At 37.5% G+C, this 20,927-nt stretch overlaps 4 protein-coding genes across 4 annotated transcripts in view; 1 reads left to right on the top strand and 3 right to left on the bottom strand.

Annotated features, from left to right (window-relative positions):
* Nucleotides 1-20,927, bottom strand: part of aadat (aminoadipate aminotransferase) — a 175,074-nt gene that overhangs the window by 45,351 nt on the left and 108,796 nt on the right. The gene's annotated exons all lie outside the window — the stretch shown is intronic.
* Nucleotides 2,596-6,434, bottom strand: cxcl19 (chemokine (C-X-C motif) ligand 19). The gene is made up of 3 exons (XM_062444642.1): nt 6,303-6,434; nt 4,381-4,516; nt 2,596-2,904 (listed from the first exon to the last, which is right to left on the bottom strand). The coding sequence occupies exons 1-3, from the start codon at nt 6,352-6,354 to the stop codon at nt 2,775-2,777; spliced, it is 318 nt and encodes a 105-aa protein (XP_062300626.1). The 5' UTR covers nt 6,355-6,434; the 3' UTR covers nt 2,596-2,774.
* LOC134005668 (growth-regulated alpha protein-like) lies at nt 11,746-13,387 on the bottom strand. Its single transcript, XM_062444646.1, has 4 exons — nt 13,194-13,387; nt 12,893-13,004; nt 12,707-12,787; nt 11,746-12,507 (listed from the first exon to the last, which is right to left on the bottom strand). Exons 1-4 carry the CDS (start codon nt 13,252-13,254, stop codon nt 12,486-12,488), a joined length of 276 nt encoding a protein of 91 aa, XP_062300630.1. The 5' UTR covers nt 13,255-13,387; the 3' UTR covers nt 11,746-12,485.
* On the top strand, nt 18,632-20,599 carry LOC134005667 (permeability factor 2-like). The gene is made up of 4 exons (XM_062444645.1): nt 18,632-18,825; nt 19,014-19,125; nt 19,231-19,311; nt 19,511-20,599. The coding sequence occupies exons 1-4, from the start codon at nt 18,765-18,767 to the stop codon at nt 19,569-19,571; spliced, it is 315 nt and encodes a 104-aa protein (XP_062300629.1). The 5' UTR covers nt 18,632-18,764; the 3' UTR covers nt 19,572-20,599.

A 20,927-nucleotide genomic window follows, 5' to 3' on the forward strand; every position in this document is an offset into this window, starting at 1 on the left:
AAAAAATGACTAAAACGATATTCAATTATCAAACATTAAAAGCGGATTTAAAAAGATGAGTCTTGAGAAGTGATTTTAATTTGATGAGATCAGTACAATCACGGAGGGATTTGGGGAGTGAGTTCAAGAGAGTGGGAGCAGCAACTGACTTGGCTTTGTCCCCCCAGGTCTGGTGCTTGGTCCTTAAAGAGGGGTGGAAAGGAGGTTAGTATCTGATGAACGGAGGTTATGGGAAGTAGAGTACGGGTGGAGCAGGTCAGTGAGGTGAGAGGGGGCGACGTTGTGGAGGGATTTGAAGGTGAGGAGCAGTTTATATTGGATGGGGTAAGGGATGGGGGGCCAGTGGAGGTTCTGGAGGACGGAGGTGATGTGGTCATTAAAATGGGATCGAGTGAGGAGTTGGGCAACAGAGTTTTGAATAAACTGAAGTTTATTGAGACCCAAAGAGAATACTATTACAGTAGTCTAGACGGGAAGTGACAAAGGCATGAATGAGAGTTTCAGGAGGTGGAAGAAAGCATTTTTAGTTATATGACTGATGTGGAGTTGGAATGTGAGATTAGTGTTGAATATCACACAGATGTTGCAGATATGAGTGGAGGGAGACAGGGTGGAGTAATCGATGATGATGGAGAGGTGGGGGACTGTGTGAAAGATTGCTCACAGACAGTTGATGAGAGAGGTGTGGACGGGAGTGGAGATAGATGTACGAAATGTTAGAAAGTAAACTGGATTCAATCATGTGTTTTTTGTTATCTATTACAAATTGAAAACTGCATGACTCATTGCTGCACAAAGGAACAACTTCCAACAGCTTATTTTGCAACACTCCCTTTATCCTCAATTCTTGGGAAATGCTCCTCCCTGCTGATTAGTTTCTTCAGTAGTAGAGAGAGAGAGAGAGAGAGAGAGAGAGAGAGAGAGAGAGCGATTTAGATATAATGCTATAAATTCAGATCTGCAAGACTCTATTTGTTTTGCACAAACACACATTTACATACACACACTCATGCAAGCACACATTTATTTTTAACAACTGCGAACATCAGTGTTACCCCTGGAGTGGGAAGGAGAGAACGGTAAACACTAATATGATGACTGACAACTGATGGTCATTTTACCGTTTTTTAATCAGTTATTGTGGTAAACACACATAGAGTGTTGTGAGCCAATGATAATGACATTTATGAGCCTGTCACTGGAGAAAACAAGCACTTTATTTAGACGTAGCATGTCCGCCTCGTTTAATTGAACCATCGGACCTTATGGTGACGACATGGCCCCTATTGTTGAGTTGTCCAAATTCTATGTAGGTATTTAATAAGAATGCATAATTTTGTGACAAAATGTTTGTGTATGTAAACATTTTAATACATGTTTGGGTTATAATGAAAATCACTTGGAAAATATAAACACCTCCTCCTCAGGTTTTGAAAGCCTCCAAATTCCCACTAGCAGTACTGATGATAAATGCTATAACTCTTAAGCGACACAGCTGGGAGTCATCCAGTGTTATTGTGCTGAACTTGGCAAAGACAAATGTTATTTATATAGTTGAGGAGGAGAAAAACTGAAAAAAACCCCTGATATTATTCACAATGTTAAGAAATGATGTCTCTATTTATTTGTTTTGGAAAAAGAAGGATGTTTACAGTCCTCAATTGTTTCATCTGTGCGGGCCATAGGAGACTGAGAAGTGGTCTGACGTGTGCGATAAAGATGGATGACATCAACAAACACACAAACAGAATCCAGATTTTTAAACAGACAACTTGGGATTGCGGATCTGTTTGACAACCCAGTCTCAAATCAAAATGTATCACAGCTACGTTGGTCCACAGTGCAAAACGTAGCCATCTCACAATTTGGGGTCATAAATTGTGAGATGGCTACGTTTTTTCTGCCCTATTCTTTTCTATAGGACTGCGTTCACGTGACATTCAAGTTTTTGTCTGCGAAAACAAATATCATTTCATAACCCTATTTTACAACCCTACTTTAGGACCCAAAACTTCCGTTCCAAAAATCCCATTTCTAGGATATTAGTGAAAATAGCAGAAATAAAGCAATATGCCTTTTCTTAACATAGATAAACTAGATACAGTGTAATTACTAGTTCGGCTGTACCCAATATTTTATATATTCAGTAGAAATATTGTTTTAAAACCCTAATTTACAACCCTACTTTAAGCTTTCTATAAGCACCAAGTTTAAGGTTTAAAGGTCAATAAAAATGTAGCCATCTCACAATTTATGAGCCCAAATTGTGAGATTGCTACGTTTTGCACTGTGGACCAACGTAGCTGTGATGCATTTTGCTGTGAGACTGGTTGTGTGAACAAAAGCCTGCGTTAATTCTCTACTATTTGATTTTCATATTTTAGAAAGATGAATAGAAACAAATGACTTAGGGTGGGGTGGGGGGCACTTCAGGAGGCTTATGTATGGGGGCCCAGAACTTGGTGCTACGCCCCTGCATACAGTATCAGCATTCAGATGATTATGCAATCAATCTTCCTACACAGAGAACTGAAGTACTGACATACAAAGTCAAATTTCATATAAATATCTGACAAAGAACAACAAAAAAACACATTTACTTTACAGCAGGTTTTTTTAATCACTTTCAAACACATCTTACTTTGTGTTTGATTTTGAAAATGTGTATACAATATTAACATTTTGAAAAGAAAAAACAAACAAGCTGAAACATATAATGGAAACCAGAACAGATTTTTTTATTCAAATATAAAAACTGGATTTAATTATTCCCTTTATCCTCGATTCTTGGGGAGTGCCCCACCCTGCTGATGTAACTGCCTCTCCAAAACAAAGTGGACTAGTTTCTTCACCCAGGAGGACCGAGGATTCAAGCACACCTTCTCCCCATTTGACAGTCCAGCTCTGAAAATATGCAACACAGTTAGAGCCAATTCCCTGAGAGCATGTCAAAACATCTTTTTACTAGAAACCAAACATTTATAGTATTTAGGTATTAAATCCTATAGTGTCTGTAAAATGCATTAGCGTGGGAAAGGGGGTACTGCCAGAAATTATGTCTCGATTTAATATATATCTATAACAATTGTTTCATCTGTACGGGCCATAGGAGATCCCAAGTGGTCTGACGTGGGAGATAAAGATGGAAAAAACAGGTAATGGAAGTCTATTCTTTTCTAAGTTTGTGGTGCCTTTCATGTAATATATGCGTCATCTTAATTTAAATATACTGATAAGGTGAGACAATAGAGGAGCAGTCACTCTTCGCTGACAGGCTGCTTTAAACAGGCTGCTTCCTTGTGTGGTCGGTTGGCTGTCAGGTTTATTGTTACTGAAACCTAATGTTTCACAATAACTGATCAAAGTAAAGAGGGTCAAAGTACTATTAAATACTTAATTCTGATCCTCAATGATTAGTCAGTTCATTGATTGGTCAATCAGTTAATCAGTCTTTTAGGGTATGTAACAGGGTTGTTAAGGTTACTTTGGAAATGTAACAGGTTACTCTATTTAAAATGTAATAAGTAGTGTAACTATGTCAATAACTTAATCAAAGTAATGTAACTTATTACATTTGATTACTTTATGATCACTTTTTCTAATTTTCTAACCAATGTTTTCAGCTGTTAGGGTACGTGTGACCATGAAGCACAAAAATCTCAGTTCAGGTGTTTTTTCATGGATACTGACATGATGTATAAGGGAGATCATTTCTTATAAAGCAAGATTTATCTCTCATTTGAAAATGTATTCATTAGTTCATGTAGGTTTTGGAATAGAAAATAAGACTATTTTATGAAAAAAGTTAAAAGTGTGACATGGTACTGTGACACCATTTAAGCCCATGTGTGCTCCAGATAAGCCCACATCATGATTTATTTACTAAATATAAACAAATATAGTTTTCAAAGAATTAAAAACAGCAATATATGTATTCAGTAGCATGTTCTCAGAATAGCATCAAATGGCTTTACTAAGTGGCCTATTCAACATGTAGCCTAAGCTTTTAACAGAAAATACTCAGATGTAACCCTTTTTGTAATCATCACCATTTTCATAAGTAACTGTTATTTAATTACACATTTTTTCTCAGTAAATCACAATTACACTTATTTTGTAATTAATTTACGTAACGCTGTTACATGTAACTAATTACTCCCCAACACTGGTATGTAATGTGTATTAAATCAGCTTTAAATGAAATATTTCAAGGTTTTTGCTGGTTGGACAAAACAATTTGATATCACCTACGGGAAATTGTGATGGCCATTTTTCACAGTTCACTGACATTTTATGACTATTAAGAAAACCAATTAATCAAGAAAATTGTCGGATGACTAACAGATAATGAAGATTTGAGCTTGATATGAGGGCACTTACATGACCTCTGTGTCTGGGCAGTGGGGCCCTTCAGGAAAAAGCTTGATGCTCCTCAGGCTGTCGGGAGGGATGATCCTCGACTCCACCTTCAGGCACCGACAGTGCGTGTTGTAGTCCCTGCTGATCGGCGGCATACCTGACATCAACGGACACTCAGTCAGAATCCAGATTTTTAAACAGACAAACAAACCACTTGTAGACTTTTAGAAATCACTCATAAAAATAAAGATGAGCTCACAACTTGTTTGCGGATTTATCTGCTTGTGTAAATGCTTTCCACTTCAGTATTTGTAAAGCTTGTGATATTTTACAATGCCAAAAGAAGAAGGGCTAGTTATAAGTGGTTATTAATATAGTATACAGTGTATTCTAAACACATACATCCTTACATAAATCACTGAATCAAATGCTGGCAACCCAACTTTCTCAGTAAAAAAAGAAAGTTGTGCTGACAGCGTGCTTTCATCACCACCACCCGCCTTAGCATTGTGACATAGCTTGTGGGTTGCACTTCCTCTCTTTCCATCCAGTAATCTTCTGGTTCATTACGGGTTTAAAATGTAAAAGTCACTGTGAAAAAGCGTTCAGGGTCTCTGTTTTTTTTACTTAAGACTAAAGAGTTTGTCATTGGCTGAGTTGCAGTAATATTTCAACTTCATGGAGTAAAACAGAGTGGTTTTGTAATAACCACTTCATCTTTGAAAACTCCCAGTCTGCTAGGCTGTACGATGGTCAGTGTCAGTATTTGTGCATACAGCTCAGGAAACAACCACTCCACATCGTCATCCTAACAGGAATTTTTTAATAATATTTTAATAGTATCCTTATCTGCTTTTCCTCCCACAACGCTCCCCCTGCCTCGATCTAATGAGCAGTAAAGTCAGTGACCGGGTCCCACAGCTCACATTTGATGGTTCCTGTTTTCACTCGTTAAGCAGAGATCATGAAATCTTATAATATGGTTTTAACGATAAGGCAGTATAATTTAATTAAAGTAAGTTTCAGCAAAGTGATATAAGTGGAGGTTCTTCTCTGGCAAGATCTACTTGAAAAACCACAGAGATTTATTTTAAACTGTGGTTAAAATTCAACTCAAATCCAAGTTTCTAAATATATTAATGTACAGTACCTAAGTAAGCGCTGTCTGAATTTGCAAATGTTTAGATTTTATTTACCGATTAGACACATTAGACTACACAAGCAGCGTACTGGTTTCCATTTATTTCACATTTCACATTTTGAAGACTTGTAGTAATTCAATACAGACTTTTCATATGAATCTGTGCTTTTGACAGAATTGCCATACAGCTTTGACAACAACATAAGGCAAAAGACATGATGTTCATGTGATAGAACAAAAGCCTGTTTTAACTGTGTTCTCCACTATTTGATTTTCATATTTTAGAAAGAGGAATACAAACAAATGACTTACTGAAAGCTGGGAAAAAAAACATACTGATTCTTCAGTAACATTAACAGTAACATAATTTGGAAAGTGATCAGCAATCACGCCAGTACTTGTTTTACCAAATAAATGGGTTACAACCTACAAAAACAAAAACAATTTTAATAATCAACTTAATATGAAAATACAATGTGGATTGCTTTCCTGTGTGACTTAAGGGAACATTTAAGAATAGCGATCGTTAATCTTCACCTAGTTGTTTTTTTAATGTTAAAGTACAAAGGTGCTGTTTCCAGATGGTTTTCTATTGAACTCAGCAGGAAAAACTTTGAGAGACTTTCAGAGATGTTGAATAACAGCCCAAAATGTCTACAGTACCTACCAGCAACTTATCATATCATCATATCATACAGTATGTCAAGCTTTCAATCAAACCACCTGAAGCTCATCACTTTACGAATTAATTCACAACCTCTCAGCAAGGATTAGTAACACAGTTAAGTATCTGTGCTCTTACCGTCAGTGAGAACAATCAGGGTCCCAATCATGAGTAGGATGCAGATCTTCATCTTGTTTATACAGCTGCTTGTTAAGTAAAATCAACCGATATCACACAGCTGTGGCAACTTTTCACATACATCTGTACTGCAGTATTTATGTATACAGTGGTCATGTGCCACCCATGCTGCGGGGTTTTGAGGGGAAAAAACTCCCAGACCTGTGTATGTGTGTGTGTGTTGGTTTCACTTTGGTGCTTTCACGTGTGCAGCAGAAGGTAGTCATGCGACGGAGCAGTCAGGGACAGACCAGAGGCCCTGTTGAGGTTAGGAGGCAGCATGATCACTGTCAGCAGTCACAGACATGAGTCATACAGACTGAGCATGTCTGTGTGGCCCTTCAGTCTGCAGGTTCATTTCTCTTCTGTTTGTCATGGTTCTGCAGTGGTCTCGAACTCTGTTTCCCCTGCTGAACCAGGTCATCAAATATAGATCAGTAAACAAACACAGTTTTACCTTTGGCTACAGTGCATATGATCCCATGAAGGTTGTTGTTGATGGTGTTATGTTTTGTTCCTAGGGGGTTGTTCAAGTCTCTAAACAGGGATTAACATCATTCTTCCAAAAGATATTCCCTTATTTGGTGTTTTGATGATGGTGTTGGAGAGCGCTGACTAACACGTTGGTCCAATCGGTGTTCAGCTGGGTTGAGATCTGGTGAATCCAGATGACCATGACATATGATTCACATCATTTTCATACTCATAAAACCATTCAGTGACCCTTTGGATGGGGGGCACTGTCATTGTGGAAGACACCACTCCCATCAGGATAGAAATGTTTATCATAGGATAAAGGAGACCCCTAAGAACAGCTTTTTAATGATCTGCAGTGACCCTTCCCTCTAAAGGGGACAAAGACATTTCTTTTACATTTTTTAACCTGTCTGTATACAGTACAGGCACCTTTATAAGGCCATAATATGTCAAATGTGTGTGTGATGTTTATCTGTTTGTGGAGGTTTGAAGTTGTGTGATTCCAACAGATAGATGCTGCTGCAATTTAGTAGTTTGGTTGGCTGAGGTGGTGTTTTTTGAATGTGTATCGCAATTTAAATAATTTCTGAATAATTATTTCCTTTGCAGAGACAAATTGCATGCATGAATGAAAATTTGAAAAATGAAAAAATGGCATATAGCCTATGTAATATTTAATTTCTCTTTTATCTAACAATGTTTCAAATATCATCTTGTGTTATGGTATGCATTAACGTTTAAAATGCTTACTTTTCTTTTGATTTTCAAACTAACAGTAATAATTATCATGATATGTACAACTGGATAAAGATGAATAGAATTTCAACAAGAGAATCCATGTTTTTATAATGCAAGCTTGTTAACTACAAGAAAACTATTGTACAAGCAGATTAACCACAGTATTAAAGCTCATAGATGTTCCTTCCTTATATACATACAGTCCCCTCCAAAAGTATTGGAACAGTGAGGCCAATTCCTTTATTTTTGCTGTAGACTGAAAACATTTGGGTTTGACATCAAAAGATGAATATGAGACAAGAGATCAACATCTCAGCTTTTATTTCCAGGTATTTACATCTAGATCTGATACACAACTTAGAAGATAGCATTATTTGTAACGGAACACCACATTTTTAGGTGAGCAAAAGTATTGGAACAGAAAGACTTAAAATAGATTAAAATGAATAAGACTTAATATTTAGTTGCAAATCCTTTGCTTGCAATAACTGCATCAAGCCTGTGACCCATTAACATCACCAAACTTTTGCATTCTTCTTTTGTGATGCTTTTCCGGGCTTTCACCACAGCCTCTTTCGGTTGTTGTTTGTTTTGGGGGGTTACTCCCTTAAGTCTCCTCTTTAGCAGGTAAAATACATGCTCTATAGGGTTTAAGTCTGGAGATTGATTTGGCCAGTCTAAAACCTTCCACTTCTTGCCCCTGATGAACTCCTTTGATGTTTTTGTAGTGTGTTTTGGGTCATTATCTTGCTCCATGATGAAGGATCTCTCAATCAGTTTGGTTGCATCTTTCTTTAAATTGGCAGACAAAATGTTTCTGTAGACTTCTGAGTTAATTTTGCTGCTGCCATCATGTGTTACATCATCAATGAAGATTAATGAGCCCGTCCCAGAAGAAGCCATGCAAGCAGAAGCCATGACATTACCTCCACCGTGTTTCACAGATGAGCTTGTATGTTTGGGATCATGAGCTGATCCTTTCTTTCTCCAAACTTTAGCCTTTCTATCACTTTTGTAAAGGTTAATCTTTGTCTCATCAGTCCATAAAACGTTGTCCCAGAATTTTTGAGGCTCGTCTCTGTACTTTCTGGCAAAATCCAGCCTGGCCTTCCTATTCTTGTTGCTAATGAGTGGTTTGCATCTTCTGGTGTAGCCTCTGTACTTTTGTTCATGAAGTCTTCTGCAAACAGTAGATTCTGATACCTTCACTCCTGCCCTCTGGAGGTTGTTGCTGATGTCACTAACAGTTGTTTTAGGATCTTTCTTTACAGCTATCACAATGTTTCTGTCATCAACTGCTGTTGTTTTCCTTGGTCTACCCGTTAGACGTCTGTTATTTAGTACACCAGTGGTTTCTTTCTTCTTCAGGATATTCCAAATAGTTGTACTGGCTATGGCCAATGTTTGTGCAATGGCTCTGATTGATTTTCCATTTTCTCTCAGCTTCACAATTGCACAATTTTTTTTCACCCATAGACAGCTCTCTGGTTTTCATGTTGGTTACACATCTAACTATAATTAACTAAGTCTGCACAGGTAAAACCCAAATATTAAACTGAGCGTAGACATTCAGCACTATTTATTGTTTGAATAATCAATGTAGTAGGACACAACTGGGCAACAAAACACACTTGTCACTCACATGTTCCAATACTTTTGCTCATCTAAAAATGTGGTGTTCCGTTACAAATAATGCTATCTTCTAAGTTGTGTATCAGATCTAGATGTAAATACCTGGATATAAAAGCTGAGATGTTGATCTCTTGTCTCATATTCATCTTTTGATGTCAAACCCAAATGTTTTCAGTCTACAGCAAAAATAAAGGAATTGGCCTCACTGTTCCAATACTTATGGAGGGGACTGTACATTGTTTCTATCAATTAATTATTAGATAAAAAAGGATTCTTGAGACTGATCATAGTTCAAAGTCTCACTTGTTCACTAGTTATCTCTTAAAGCAATATTTGGCTGGTAGTAGAAACTCCATAATTTGACATAATATCTAACATCTATCAGACAACAGTAATTTGGATCAAGATATACCTGTATCCACACACAAAATATCAGTTTGAAGGTTTTGAGACAAAAGACTGAAATGTTCATTCAGACAGAAACCAAATTCACTTTGGCAAAGATTAAAACTGAAACTTTTTTCCTCCTTTTAAAAAAAAAATGACAGTGCTGTCTGACTTGACTTGGAATGTTGAAATGTTGTTCCCTTATGACTGAAAGCATGTGTCTCTATCAGACATTCAGGTCATAACTGTGGGGCATCATGACCTCATCAAGCCTCAAGTCCACATGACTCATTTTTTGAAAGAATTCAAAGTTCTTTCCATAAAACATAAAATACATCAAGACAGGATATAAAAGCAACACATGGCAATATCAAATATATATTTAAATACAATTTAAAAGTGTTAAATTGGAAATAAAATGACACTTAAATGGAATAAGACATAAAACAGGAGAATAACAAGTTACAGTGTGGTGTAGGATATTAACCCTAAAATTTGGATTTTAGTTGCAAAAGAGCTGAGAGTTGCAACAGACCTGCAGTTTTCTGGGAGTTTGTTCCAGATATGTGGAGCACAAAGACTAGAAAATGCTCATCCATGTTTAGTTTAGACTCTGAGGGCAGAAAGCAGACCTGTCTCAGACCACCTGAGAGGTCTGGATGGTTCCTAACGTAACATCAGAAATGTATTTTGGCCCTAAAATATTCAGTGCTTTGTAAACCAAGAACAGTGTTTTAAAGTTGATTCTTTGTCAGACAGGAAGCCAGTGTGTGATAAGATCCACTTTCTTGGTCTTAGCCAGGACTCAAGCAGCAGCGTTATGAATTAGCTATAGCTGTCTGACTTTTTATGGAGACCTGTTACAGCACTCAAATACTGAAGATAAATACATATACAAGGTTTTCCAAATCCTGCTGAGACAAAAGTCCTTTAATTCTTGATATATTCTTCAGGTGATAGTAGGCTGACTTTGTAACTGGCTCAGCGTGGCTGTTGAAATTAGGATCTGAGTCCATGACATACACCAAGATTTTTGGCTTGGTTTGTGGTTTTGAACATTGTTGACTTTATAGACTCTGAATTGTTCTTCCTTGGCTCCAAAAAACAATTACTTCAGTGTTATCTCCATTATGGGAACTTATTTTACTGTTTTTATAATCTGAGCCAGCAACAGAAGAATGGAGCCTTGGGGAACTCTGCACATAATTATCTGCCCAAATGTGTAAATACTTTTTGATACAAAGTAGTCCCTGTCCTTTAGGGTGGATTCAAACCAGTTTAGTATTGTGCCAGAAAGTCTCACCCAGTTTTCCAGTTGATTTAGTAATATGTTGTTGTCAACCGTAAATTCTGCCACTGTCAGTGTTTCAGTGTGAAAACAACCTTGAGGGGACTTTTAATGGGATTTTTACCTGACAAAGCAAATAATTAACACAACAATGAATATGTTGCATTGATAGTCACATAAACACAAACTTTACAGCGCACTCTTGCTCCCTCGCTACCGACTCTGGGAGATTGTGTCTCATTCTTTTTCTCGGCTCACAGGTAAACTAGGGTTGTAAATGTCGGGATGACAGATTCCTGTCCTGGACCTACTATTTTCAATGTTGATTCTCAATGTGCCTCTCTCTCTGCTCTTCTTTCTCTGTCTACTCTTTAAACCCCGCACCCCCCCAAGTTTTTCTTTTCCACTATCGCCTAGTGCTCGCTCATGTGGGAGTGTTGGGTCTCTTTAAATTAAATTAAAGACCTGCTTATGTGTAAAGAATGACTTTTGTTGTGATTTGGCGCTATATAAATAAAGATTGATTGATTGATTGATGATACCTTTCTCACAGTCAAGGCATCTGGTGCCAGAAGCAGCAAAGTCACCCCAAAACATCTGTGAACCCCCACCATGTTTGATCGAAAGGACGGTGTTCTTTTCTTTCTGTTCTTTTTCTTTTTTTGTTTTCTGTAAACAGTAACATGATGTACTTTACCAAAAAGCACTATTTTGGACTCATCTGTCCACAGTGCATTCTCCCAGAAGGATCTTTTATGCCTTAGTGTCAGCAGTGGTCACAAATAGAGATGACTGATTGTAAGACCATGAAAATATATATAGAAAATATCAAACATGTCAATACAGCCATCAAGAGGATAAAACTGCAAGAAACAATTTTCACTTTGAATTGGAAACAGTTTTTATTTATACATATAATACATATAATACAAGGGCTTGTTTATTTTTTTGCAGTTTTTGGGGCTCTTCAATCCTAGTACCAAATAGCAAGGATCATGCTGATTCCGGATAAAATCAAGAAACATGGTGTACAAACAGTGTGAAATATACACATTAAACAGTAAATACATGTATAAAAAAAAGAAACATTTATACAAAACACTGGTTATCATCTTAATATACTGCACAATTAGTAGACATTACACACTTTCACATAATTATCCGTCAACTTGAACAAAGACATAAACATCATATTTGAAAGATGACAGACTATTTGCTACAAGATGCACTAAATAGGAACACAAGGGAAACCAGTATGTAATGCAGCGTTGAATCAAACACATCATCAGTGTATTTACATCACTAACTGAAGGCAGAGCTTTCCATCTCTCCAGGGTAAGAACATGTACATCCCTGACTTCCAGTACTTTGTTTTAAATGTGCCGAAGCTCAGGTATTAGTCAGTTTCAGCTGCTAATTTGCAAAACTGAGCCACACTTTTTTACAAAATACATGAAATGGAACTGTGTGACGTGTTTCAGTCCTGTTTCTCCTCTTTTTCACTTTCTAGAAACACGCACAAACCACACCTACTACACACTAGACAGGCGTGCTGCTCTCTCCTCTTAGGAATTGGCACTTCAGCAGAGTTGTGAAAAAAATATACACGCCCGCAATCCGCATTATATCACCGGCTTCATCTTCCTGTGAAGAAATCACGTGTTCAGCCTTTAACATTTTTCATTTCACCTTTGACATTTCACTTCTTTTCCTGTAGTACCAGCAGCTTGTAAAAAAAGTACAGTATCTGGAGATTATTTGTCAAGGTTACTCTCATATAATTATTACATAGTTCATGCTGTGTTGAATGAGAGTTCACCGTGCAAATAAGCTTCTTACATACCTTTGTGTTGTTTCCACTAGTGCTTGGGCAAATTTGCCAGTAGGGTCGAGACACTGTGGGGGCCCATCTTTCAGCATCACACTGTGTTGGGGAAAGAAAAATGTAAAAGAAAAATGTAAACAACCCTTATTATTGGAGCTGGTTTGTTTTGTTGTGTATTTGCCCATGTAATATGCAGGTACTTACATGATTTCTTGCTTGTTACAATATGGACGTGGATCATAAATCTCGAGTCCATTGATGCGAAGGGGATCCACACCTCTGATTGTTGTTACACATCTGCAATTGGTCCTAATAACTGGAAAGAAAAATCAGAGGACAGTGTAAATAACATATGATACACAGTTTCACCTTTCCATGATTTCTAGATATGTTAAACCCAGGAAAAAAAGAGATTTAGATGTTTTTAATCATTATTTAGCTCTAAAACAACATTTTAAAAAAGCATGCCACGACCCAAGGAACCAGCAACGAGGGCAACACTTACCTGCTGATGTGCAAATAGTAATGCAGATCAGGAGGATGATGCACTGGACTTTAGTATTCATGCTTGTGTCTTGAATGGTGGAAATTAGTCCTGTAAGTTATCAGTGGAAGGCTTGTTTTTGCAGCAGTTCCCTCTCTTCTCAGGTTGTGAGAATCTGTCTGTCTTGTGTGTGTGTTCCTCTTCTCAGTGTGAAGAACTGTGAGCCATATTTATGGAGCCCTTGTATTTATACATGCTGACACTGGCCAAGGACAAGGGCTTCCTAAGAACTAGTAAAAAAAAAAAAAAAAAAAGGGAAAGTCATGCATTCCCATCCTGCTAGTGCATGCTTTTGTAATCCAGCCATTTTTCTCCAGAATTCTCTCAGCTTTCACTTCCTTTAAAGGATTTCCTCTTGCCTCTATTACGGCTGAGATACGTTTTACCTTAGAGGTTGAGTCTTCATCATTGATACTTCAAGATGTACACGATATCTCACTTGGCACATTTCCAAAGACTATTGCTCATCCATTATCTAGGTTTTTACTAGATTGAATACCACAAGGCAACCACTTACTCATCAGTGACTTATATTTTCTCACTTGTAGATAAGTAAAATAATCTGGTAACCTGATGTCTCATGCATATAATCATTAAAGGTAGGGTTGGTAATGTTGGAAAGCTAGCAAGAGAGCTAGCAAGATTTGAAAATAGCACCTCCTCCTGCCTCCTCTAAAGCTTGATTTATACTTCTGCGTCGGAACGACGGCGTAGCTACGCAGAGCTCTCTGCGTCGTAGCCTGACGCGCACCTCCAAAAAATCCTAACTACGCGTCACGGCAACGCGGACCGCAAGTGTTGTGATTGGTCCGCTCAACGTCAAACGTCAGTTCCTCCGGCAGTTGCTTTTTCCGGTCTTTCTTCCTGCAACACCGCCATTATTATTAATAATGAACAAAAGGTATGTGTTTTCTGTTATAAGCGCACATAACGCACATAGCACAATGCTACATGCTACTGTGACCAACAAAAAACAAAAAAACCATGCTACTGTGACCGGAAGATAAACAAGGATACGGATATGACTCCTCTGAAACCACACACACGGCATGGCGGTGAATTGCAGAGCAATGCGTTCCCTCGACGCAGGGACTATAAATGGTCAACGATGGCGTCAGGGCACCGGCGTAGCTACGCCGTCGTTCCGACGCAGAAGTATAAATCAAGCCTAAGTTCCACCCCGCTGCTCCCCCTCCCGTCAGTGAGTCCGTCCAAGCCACGCCCCCACAAACTGGCAACAGCGACAGGTGAAGACCGTGCACGCGCAAAGTAGGCAGGGAGAGAGGGGGGCGGATGCAGAACTAGACATGAAGACACCTGATTTGTTTTTGCTTTTCGGTGCGAAGAGCATGGATTGGTCAGAGTTTTATCAGTCCTGTGGCTGCCACAGAGGTCTGATTTTTTCCGTTCCTTTTTCTAAAGACATAATGTATTGATACCTCTGATAATAGAAAGACCATTTCACCCAGGCACAGTTAGAGCTCCCTTAGCCACTTAGTTGGAAAACCACATTAATTCAAAATGTGGATAACATTTCTAGAATACTTTCCATTGGACAGATGGTTTTCTCTGTTCCTTGGAACTCTAATTGCTTCAACCTGGTTTCCTTTGAAATCCAGCTTGAAACTGATGGAAATGATCCTGGACATCCTAACCTTAACCCTAACCCCTAATTTGCATTACTTTAATGTTTATATTTTGTATAATTGCATTTGTGATCATATTTTATTTATTTATTTATTTTTCACACTTTATGCAGTATGTTTTCTTTAAAAGCCCATTCTACAGTGGCCGACCGGGGCCAACCGCTTCATTTGGGGGAGAACAGCTGCAAGTACAGAAATGATGCAAACTCCAAAACACAAACAAAAGACAAAATAAAAAATACAACTACAAAATCGAGCTGCAAATAAAAAACACGCTGCAAGAAACAAAAACAAATGCATAAACGTCAAACGCTCTGCAAATAAGGAAATGATGCAAAGCCAGAAGGGTTCTGTGACTTTTGTCTTTGTGTTAAAGTTAATAAGCTATGTGCGTTATCTCTTGAAAAAGTGTTAAATTAATGACGTTCTATACTGTAGTTAAACTGTAAAAAAGAAAAAAAAAATGGATCAATGCTTATTTAAAACAATTATGTGTATAAACTGCTGAAGTTATTGAGTACTTTTAATTAAATGCTTTGAATAATTACTTAAAATGTATGTTAATATGTATATTTCATGCAAGGAAATTTGAGTCACAATGACTTAATTCCTTGCAAAAAAAGAGATTTTGATTGACTAATTATCTGGCAAAAATGTATTTAGATCTATTTAAGTAATTTAATAACTTTTATAATTAAAAGGACTTTGAATGAATAACTTGAATCATTAACACTTTATTAAATTGTGTCTACTCAACCATATCATGTCCCTGTTGGCTTATCTTGAATTTAATAGCTTTGTAAAGCAGTTGGCCAAAGAAAAAACACCTAAATCTTAGTTCAACTAGTTTTTTAAAACATCTATGGGCAAGTCAGCCTCTCTAGTTTGACAGATTGTTGCATGTATTTAAAAACCAGAGGGACTGTGAGAACATGTAGACAGATAGTTTACTGCCCTGAAGTGACAGTGCCACAGTAACAATCGAGCTAATGTGCTGCAGGATGAATCAATGCCTTAAGTATCCACACTAAAAATACCAAATACTTCTTTTGAGAATCATATCCTATGTCCATGGGTTTGATACCAAAAACGTCTCCACTCGTTTAGATCAAGTTCTGGACACATTAAAGCTTGGCTGAGATTAAAGACGTTTTGGGCCGATTATCCCGATTCACCCTTCCTGACAACTGCAGGGAGAAATCTGGTTAAATCTCCAGTACTGCTCACAGATTAATTGAACCCAACCCAATCATTTTAACCATTTTGATATTTTGGAGACTAATGAAATGGTGACAGAGGGACAGCTGAGATAGGGGAAAGGCTCATCAATATGTGTGGCAAGAACACGACTGCCTTTATAACGTGTCTTCTAGCACATATTATAACTGAATGGACGGAGAGAGGAGCTATACAAACAGAGAGATGAGCTATACAAAGCAAATTGTTGCATCCATTTTGTTTGCATCTGCATCCCCATAAGATCACGTAGGTTCACATGAGGTGGTGCATTGTTTCCTCTGGCACGATAACCTCAATTAAATCCTGTAGTGTGCGTAGATGTGTTATTATTTTCAAATCTTGTCGTGTGAACATTGAGAGGTTGATGCGACCAAAATTTCAAAATCAATTCTGAACCCAGCTTTAGTTACGTGTGCTCTTTTTATTGGTTCACCTTGTTTGGTTCAGAGAATTCACACAATAAATACTTTTTAACCACCAATATAAACATCTCTGTGTTTTAACATGCACATGTTAAAGTGATAACATAATAGTCACTCTCGTTATCTTGGCATCGCCTACATCAACAGTGCTGTTGATGTCTCATGCCATGTGGACCATGACATTCTATCACAATTTTTCTAATTCACACCCTCTTCGAACAACAGATTATTTAGTAAAACATGACTTTACAGATAGAAGGTGCACTGGTGCACAAACGGGCATGTGGCTGCAGGGTTTCATTCCAACCAAGCAGGAGCACACATTCACACCAATCAAGTGACTGAAGAGTGAGTTCAGCTGATTAAATGAGTCGAGCCTGGTGTGCTCCTGCTTGGTTGGAATGAAAACCTGCAGCCTGATCTAGGTTTTGTGCAATTTCCCCTTGGTCATCACATCTGTTATTCGTCTTTGGAGTTGTTTCGAAACAAATTAAAGAGCCGTAACTGTTTGTGGTGAAGTAATATGTCTGAAGCTTACTGATGTTCTGTGAGGTCTACATCACAGAGTACTATGTTATATCAGACTTTGGACACACACACACACACACACTACAAGTAGATCAATTAGTTATTGGTTTGGCTAAAAATGAGATTTGTTAACAATAATTAAAAAAAAAAAAAAGTTTAACTATAAAGGCTGATACAGGAGACTAATATCTGTCTTAATGTGTAGTCAGTCAAGTCAATTTCCGTTTCTTATTCAAATTATTTGAATATGGTGTAACTGTACAACAAGGTATAAATATTACTTGTTGTTCCCTTATATCTCGTGTATGGATCTATACGTGACTTTGTCTTGCAGTGCATTAATCCTTTTGAAATGCAATACTGACCAATGTTTTTATGTTTTCCAGTCTTGAATGTTATTAAACTTAGATTGTGATTAAGTGCATCCTCCAAATAGATCATTTTAAGGCAATGTGTTATTGAAGGCATATTTTGGAAACATCCTCTGTAGTTTGAACACTGTTATTTCCTGTGTCCTTTGTACAAACAAAGCTCCAAGTTTGTTTGACTTTTTAATTTTCAGGGTTATATATATATATATACTGTACATTCCATATTCCATGTATTCCATTGTCCTCTGTTCTCATCTTGTCAATGCCAGTCTTGTTACCTCTCTCTGTGTTGTGTGTCTTGTTTTTTATTGTAATGCTTTTGCTTGCCTTGTCTGTCAACTTTGTTTTTGAAAGGTGCTATATAAATAAAGTTATTATTATTATTATTATTATTAAATACACACATTGTGTGTTTTGCAAAATACCTATCATACATCACATATATCACATATCAGAATATTCTATTACTGTTAAGCCCACTTTGAATATTAATATACGCCAAACCATGTGAAAACCGCGTGAAAATCAGTTAAGTATTCAGGGAGTTATGATTGATTAAATGCGCTGACACTTCATTGCGCCTGCCAAACAGATTACACTGAGTGGAGCAGGTGACCATTCCAAGATGGCGGCCCCACGGCTCGTCAGCGCCAATAGGCAGTAGCGGCCGATGCCCAGTGTAATTTCCATCAGTTTCAAGCTGGATTTCAAAGGAAACCAGGCGTGAAGCAATTAGAGTTCCAAGGAACAAAAAAAAACATCTGTCCAACGGAAATTATTCTAGAATTATTTTCCACATTTTTAATTAAATGTATTTGTCATCAAAAGAGTGTTAGTATAGTCACCGATGAGTAATTGGTTGCCTTGTGGTATTCTAGTAAAAACCTAGATAATGGATGAGCAATAGTTTTTGGAAGTATCAATGATGAAGACTCAACCTCTAAGGTAAAACGTGTCTCAGACGTAAGAGAGGCATGAGGAAATCCTTTAAAGGAAGTGAAAGCTGAGAGAATTCTGGAGAAAAATAGCCTGATTACAAAAGCATGCACTAGCAGGATGGGAATGCATGACTTTCCGTTTTTTTGTGTTTTTATTTATTTATTTATTTATTTTACTAGTTCTTAGGAAGCCCTTGTCCTTGGTCAGTGTCAGCATGTATAAATACAAGGGCTCCATAAATATGGCTCACAGTTCTTCACACTGAGAAGAAGAACACACACACAAGACAGACAGATTCTCACAACCTGAGAAGAGAGGGAACTGCTGCAAAAACAAGCCTTCCACTGATAACTTACAGGACTAATTTCCACCATTCAAGACACAAGCATGAATACTAAAGTCCAGTGCATCATCCTCCTGATCTGCATTACTATTTGCACATCAGCAGGTAAGTGTTGCCCTCGTTGCTGGTTCCTTGGGTCGTGGCATGCTTTTTTAAGATGTTGTTTTAGAGCTAAATAATGATTAAAAACATCTAAGTCTCTTTTTGTCTTGGTTTAACATATCTAGAAATCATGGAAAGGTGAAACTGTGTATCATATGTTATTTACACTGTCCTCTGATTTTTCTTTCCAGTTATTAGGACCAATTGCAGATGTGTAAGAACAATCAGAGGTGTGGATCCCCTTCGCATCAATGGACTCAAGATTTATGATCCACGTCCATATTGTAACAAGCAAGAAATCATGTAAGTACCTACATATTACATGGGCAAATACACAACAAAACAAACCAGCTCCAATAATAACGGTTGTTTACATTTTTCTTTTACATTTTTCTTTCCCCAACACAGTGTGATGCTGAAAGATGGGCCCCCACAGTGTCTCGACCCTACTGGCAAATTTGCCCAAGCACTAGTGGAAACAACACAAAGGTATGTAAGAAGCTTATTTGCACGGTGCACTCTCATTCAACACAGCATGAACTATGTAATAATTATATGAGAGTAACCTTGACAAATAATCTCCAGATACTGTACTTTGTTTACAAGCAGCTGGTACTACAGGAAAAGAAGTGAAATGTCAAAGGTGAAATAAAAAATGTTAAAGGCTGAACACGTGATTTCTTCACAGGAAGATGAAGCAACGAGCTGTTAAGATGAACACCAGCACCACAAAAGCAGCGGTGATATAATGCGGATTGCGGGCGTGTATATTTTTCTCACAACTCTGCTGAAGTGCCAATTCCTAAGAGGAGAGAGCAGCACGCCTGTCTAGTGTGTAGTAGGTGTGGTTTGTGCGTGTTTCTAGAAAGTGAAAAAGAGGAGAAACAGGACTGAAACACGTCACACAGTTCCATTTCATGTATTTTGTAAAAAAGTGTGGCTCAGTTTTGCAAATTAGCAGCTGAAACTGACTAATACCTGAGCTTCGGCACATTTAAAACAAAGTACTGGAAGTCAGGGATGTACATGTTCTTACCCTGGAGAGATGGAAAGCTCTGCCTTCAGTTAGTGATGTAAATACACTGATGATGTGTTTGATTCAACGCTGCATTACATACTGGTTTCCCTTGTGTTCCTATTTAGTGCATCTTGTAGCAAATAGTCTGTCATCTTTCAAATATGCTGTTTATGTCTTTGTTCAAGTTGACGGATAATTATGTGAAAGTGTGTAATGTCTACTAATTGTGCAGTATATTAAGATGATAACCAGTGTTTTATGTTTCACATTTTGAAAGTTTTGTATAAATTCTTCTTTTTTTAATACATGTATTTACTGTTTAATGTGTTAATACATGTCATTTAGTTATTTCCTGCTTCTTTTTTCGGTTTTGACTCATGACAGATGTTTAGTGTTCAAACATTTTAATTATCTTACCAACCTAATATGGACAACAGATTATATTGAAAGACCACTTAAGAAACTGTTGCTTTCAGCATAGATTCTTGTTGTAACAAAGTGCTTAAGTGAATTTAAACACTAGTTATGTCATTCAGACTTTGAGTTCGATTTATATTGTTTCATGTCGCCTTAATGTGCAATCTTCTCTACTTGACAGACCGATTATTCATGCTGTTGTCAAGCTTATTTTACTGTGTGCTCACTACACACTTATTTAATCATGTTAGTTCTGGGACAGTTTGTGCATGTATATATAGACTGACACTGCATTAATCAATATTCTTTATATTAAATGGAGCACTGAATCTAATAACTACATGTAATGTGAAAGTGTCAGTGGCCTCTTTTTGCTCGTTTCCAATTTGTTTTCATCTTACTAACAGCTAGACAGCAACCTGCTACAGAGAGCCACACGCTTTGAAAAATCCACCTGCTAAAGTCTCTTCATCTAACTTACAAACATCAACATGCATCTTCTCCTGTACTTTGGTTGTTGCCAGTTAGCTGCTGAGCTCATGGATGTATTACAAGAGCTTGACTTGCAGCCAATTTTATTGCCAGTGAAAAATCCCCCTGTGGCCCAAAAATCATTTTCTCCATAGACCACCATTGTAAAAGAGATGTCTGTAAAACTGCTGACACAGGA

Source organism: Scomber scombrus, chromosome 23, assembly GCF_963691925.1.
Source record: "Scomber scombrus chromosome 23, fScoSco1.1, whole genome shotgun sequence".
Classification (NCBI taxonomy): Eukaryota; Metazoa; Chordata; class Actinopteri; order Scombriformes; family Scombridae; genus Scomber; species Scomber scombrus.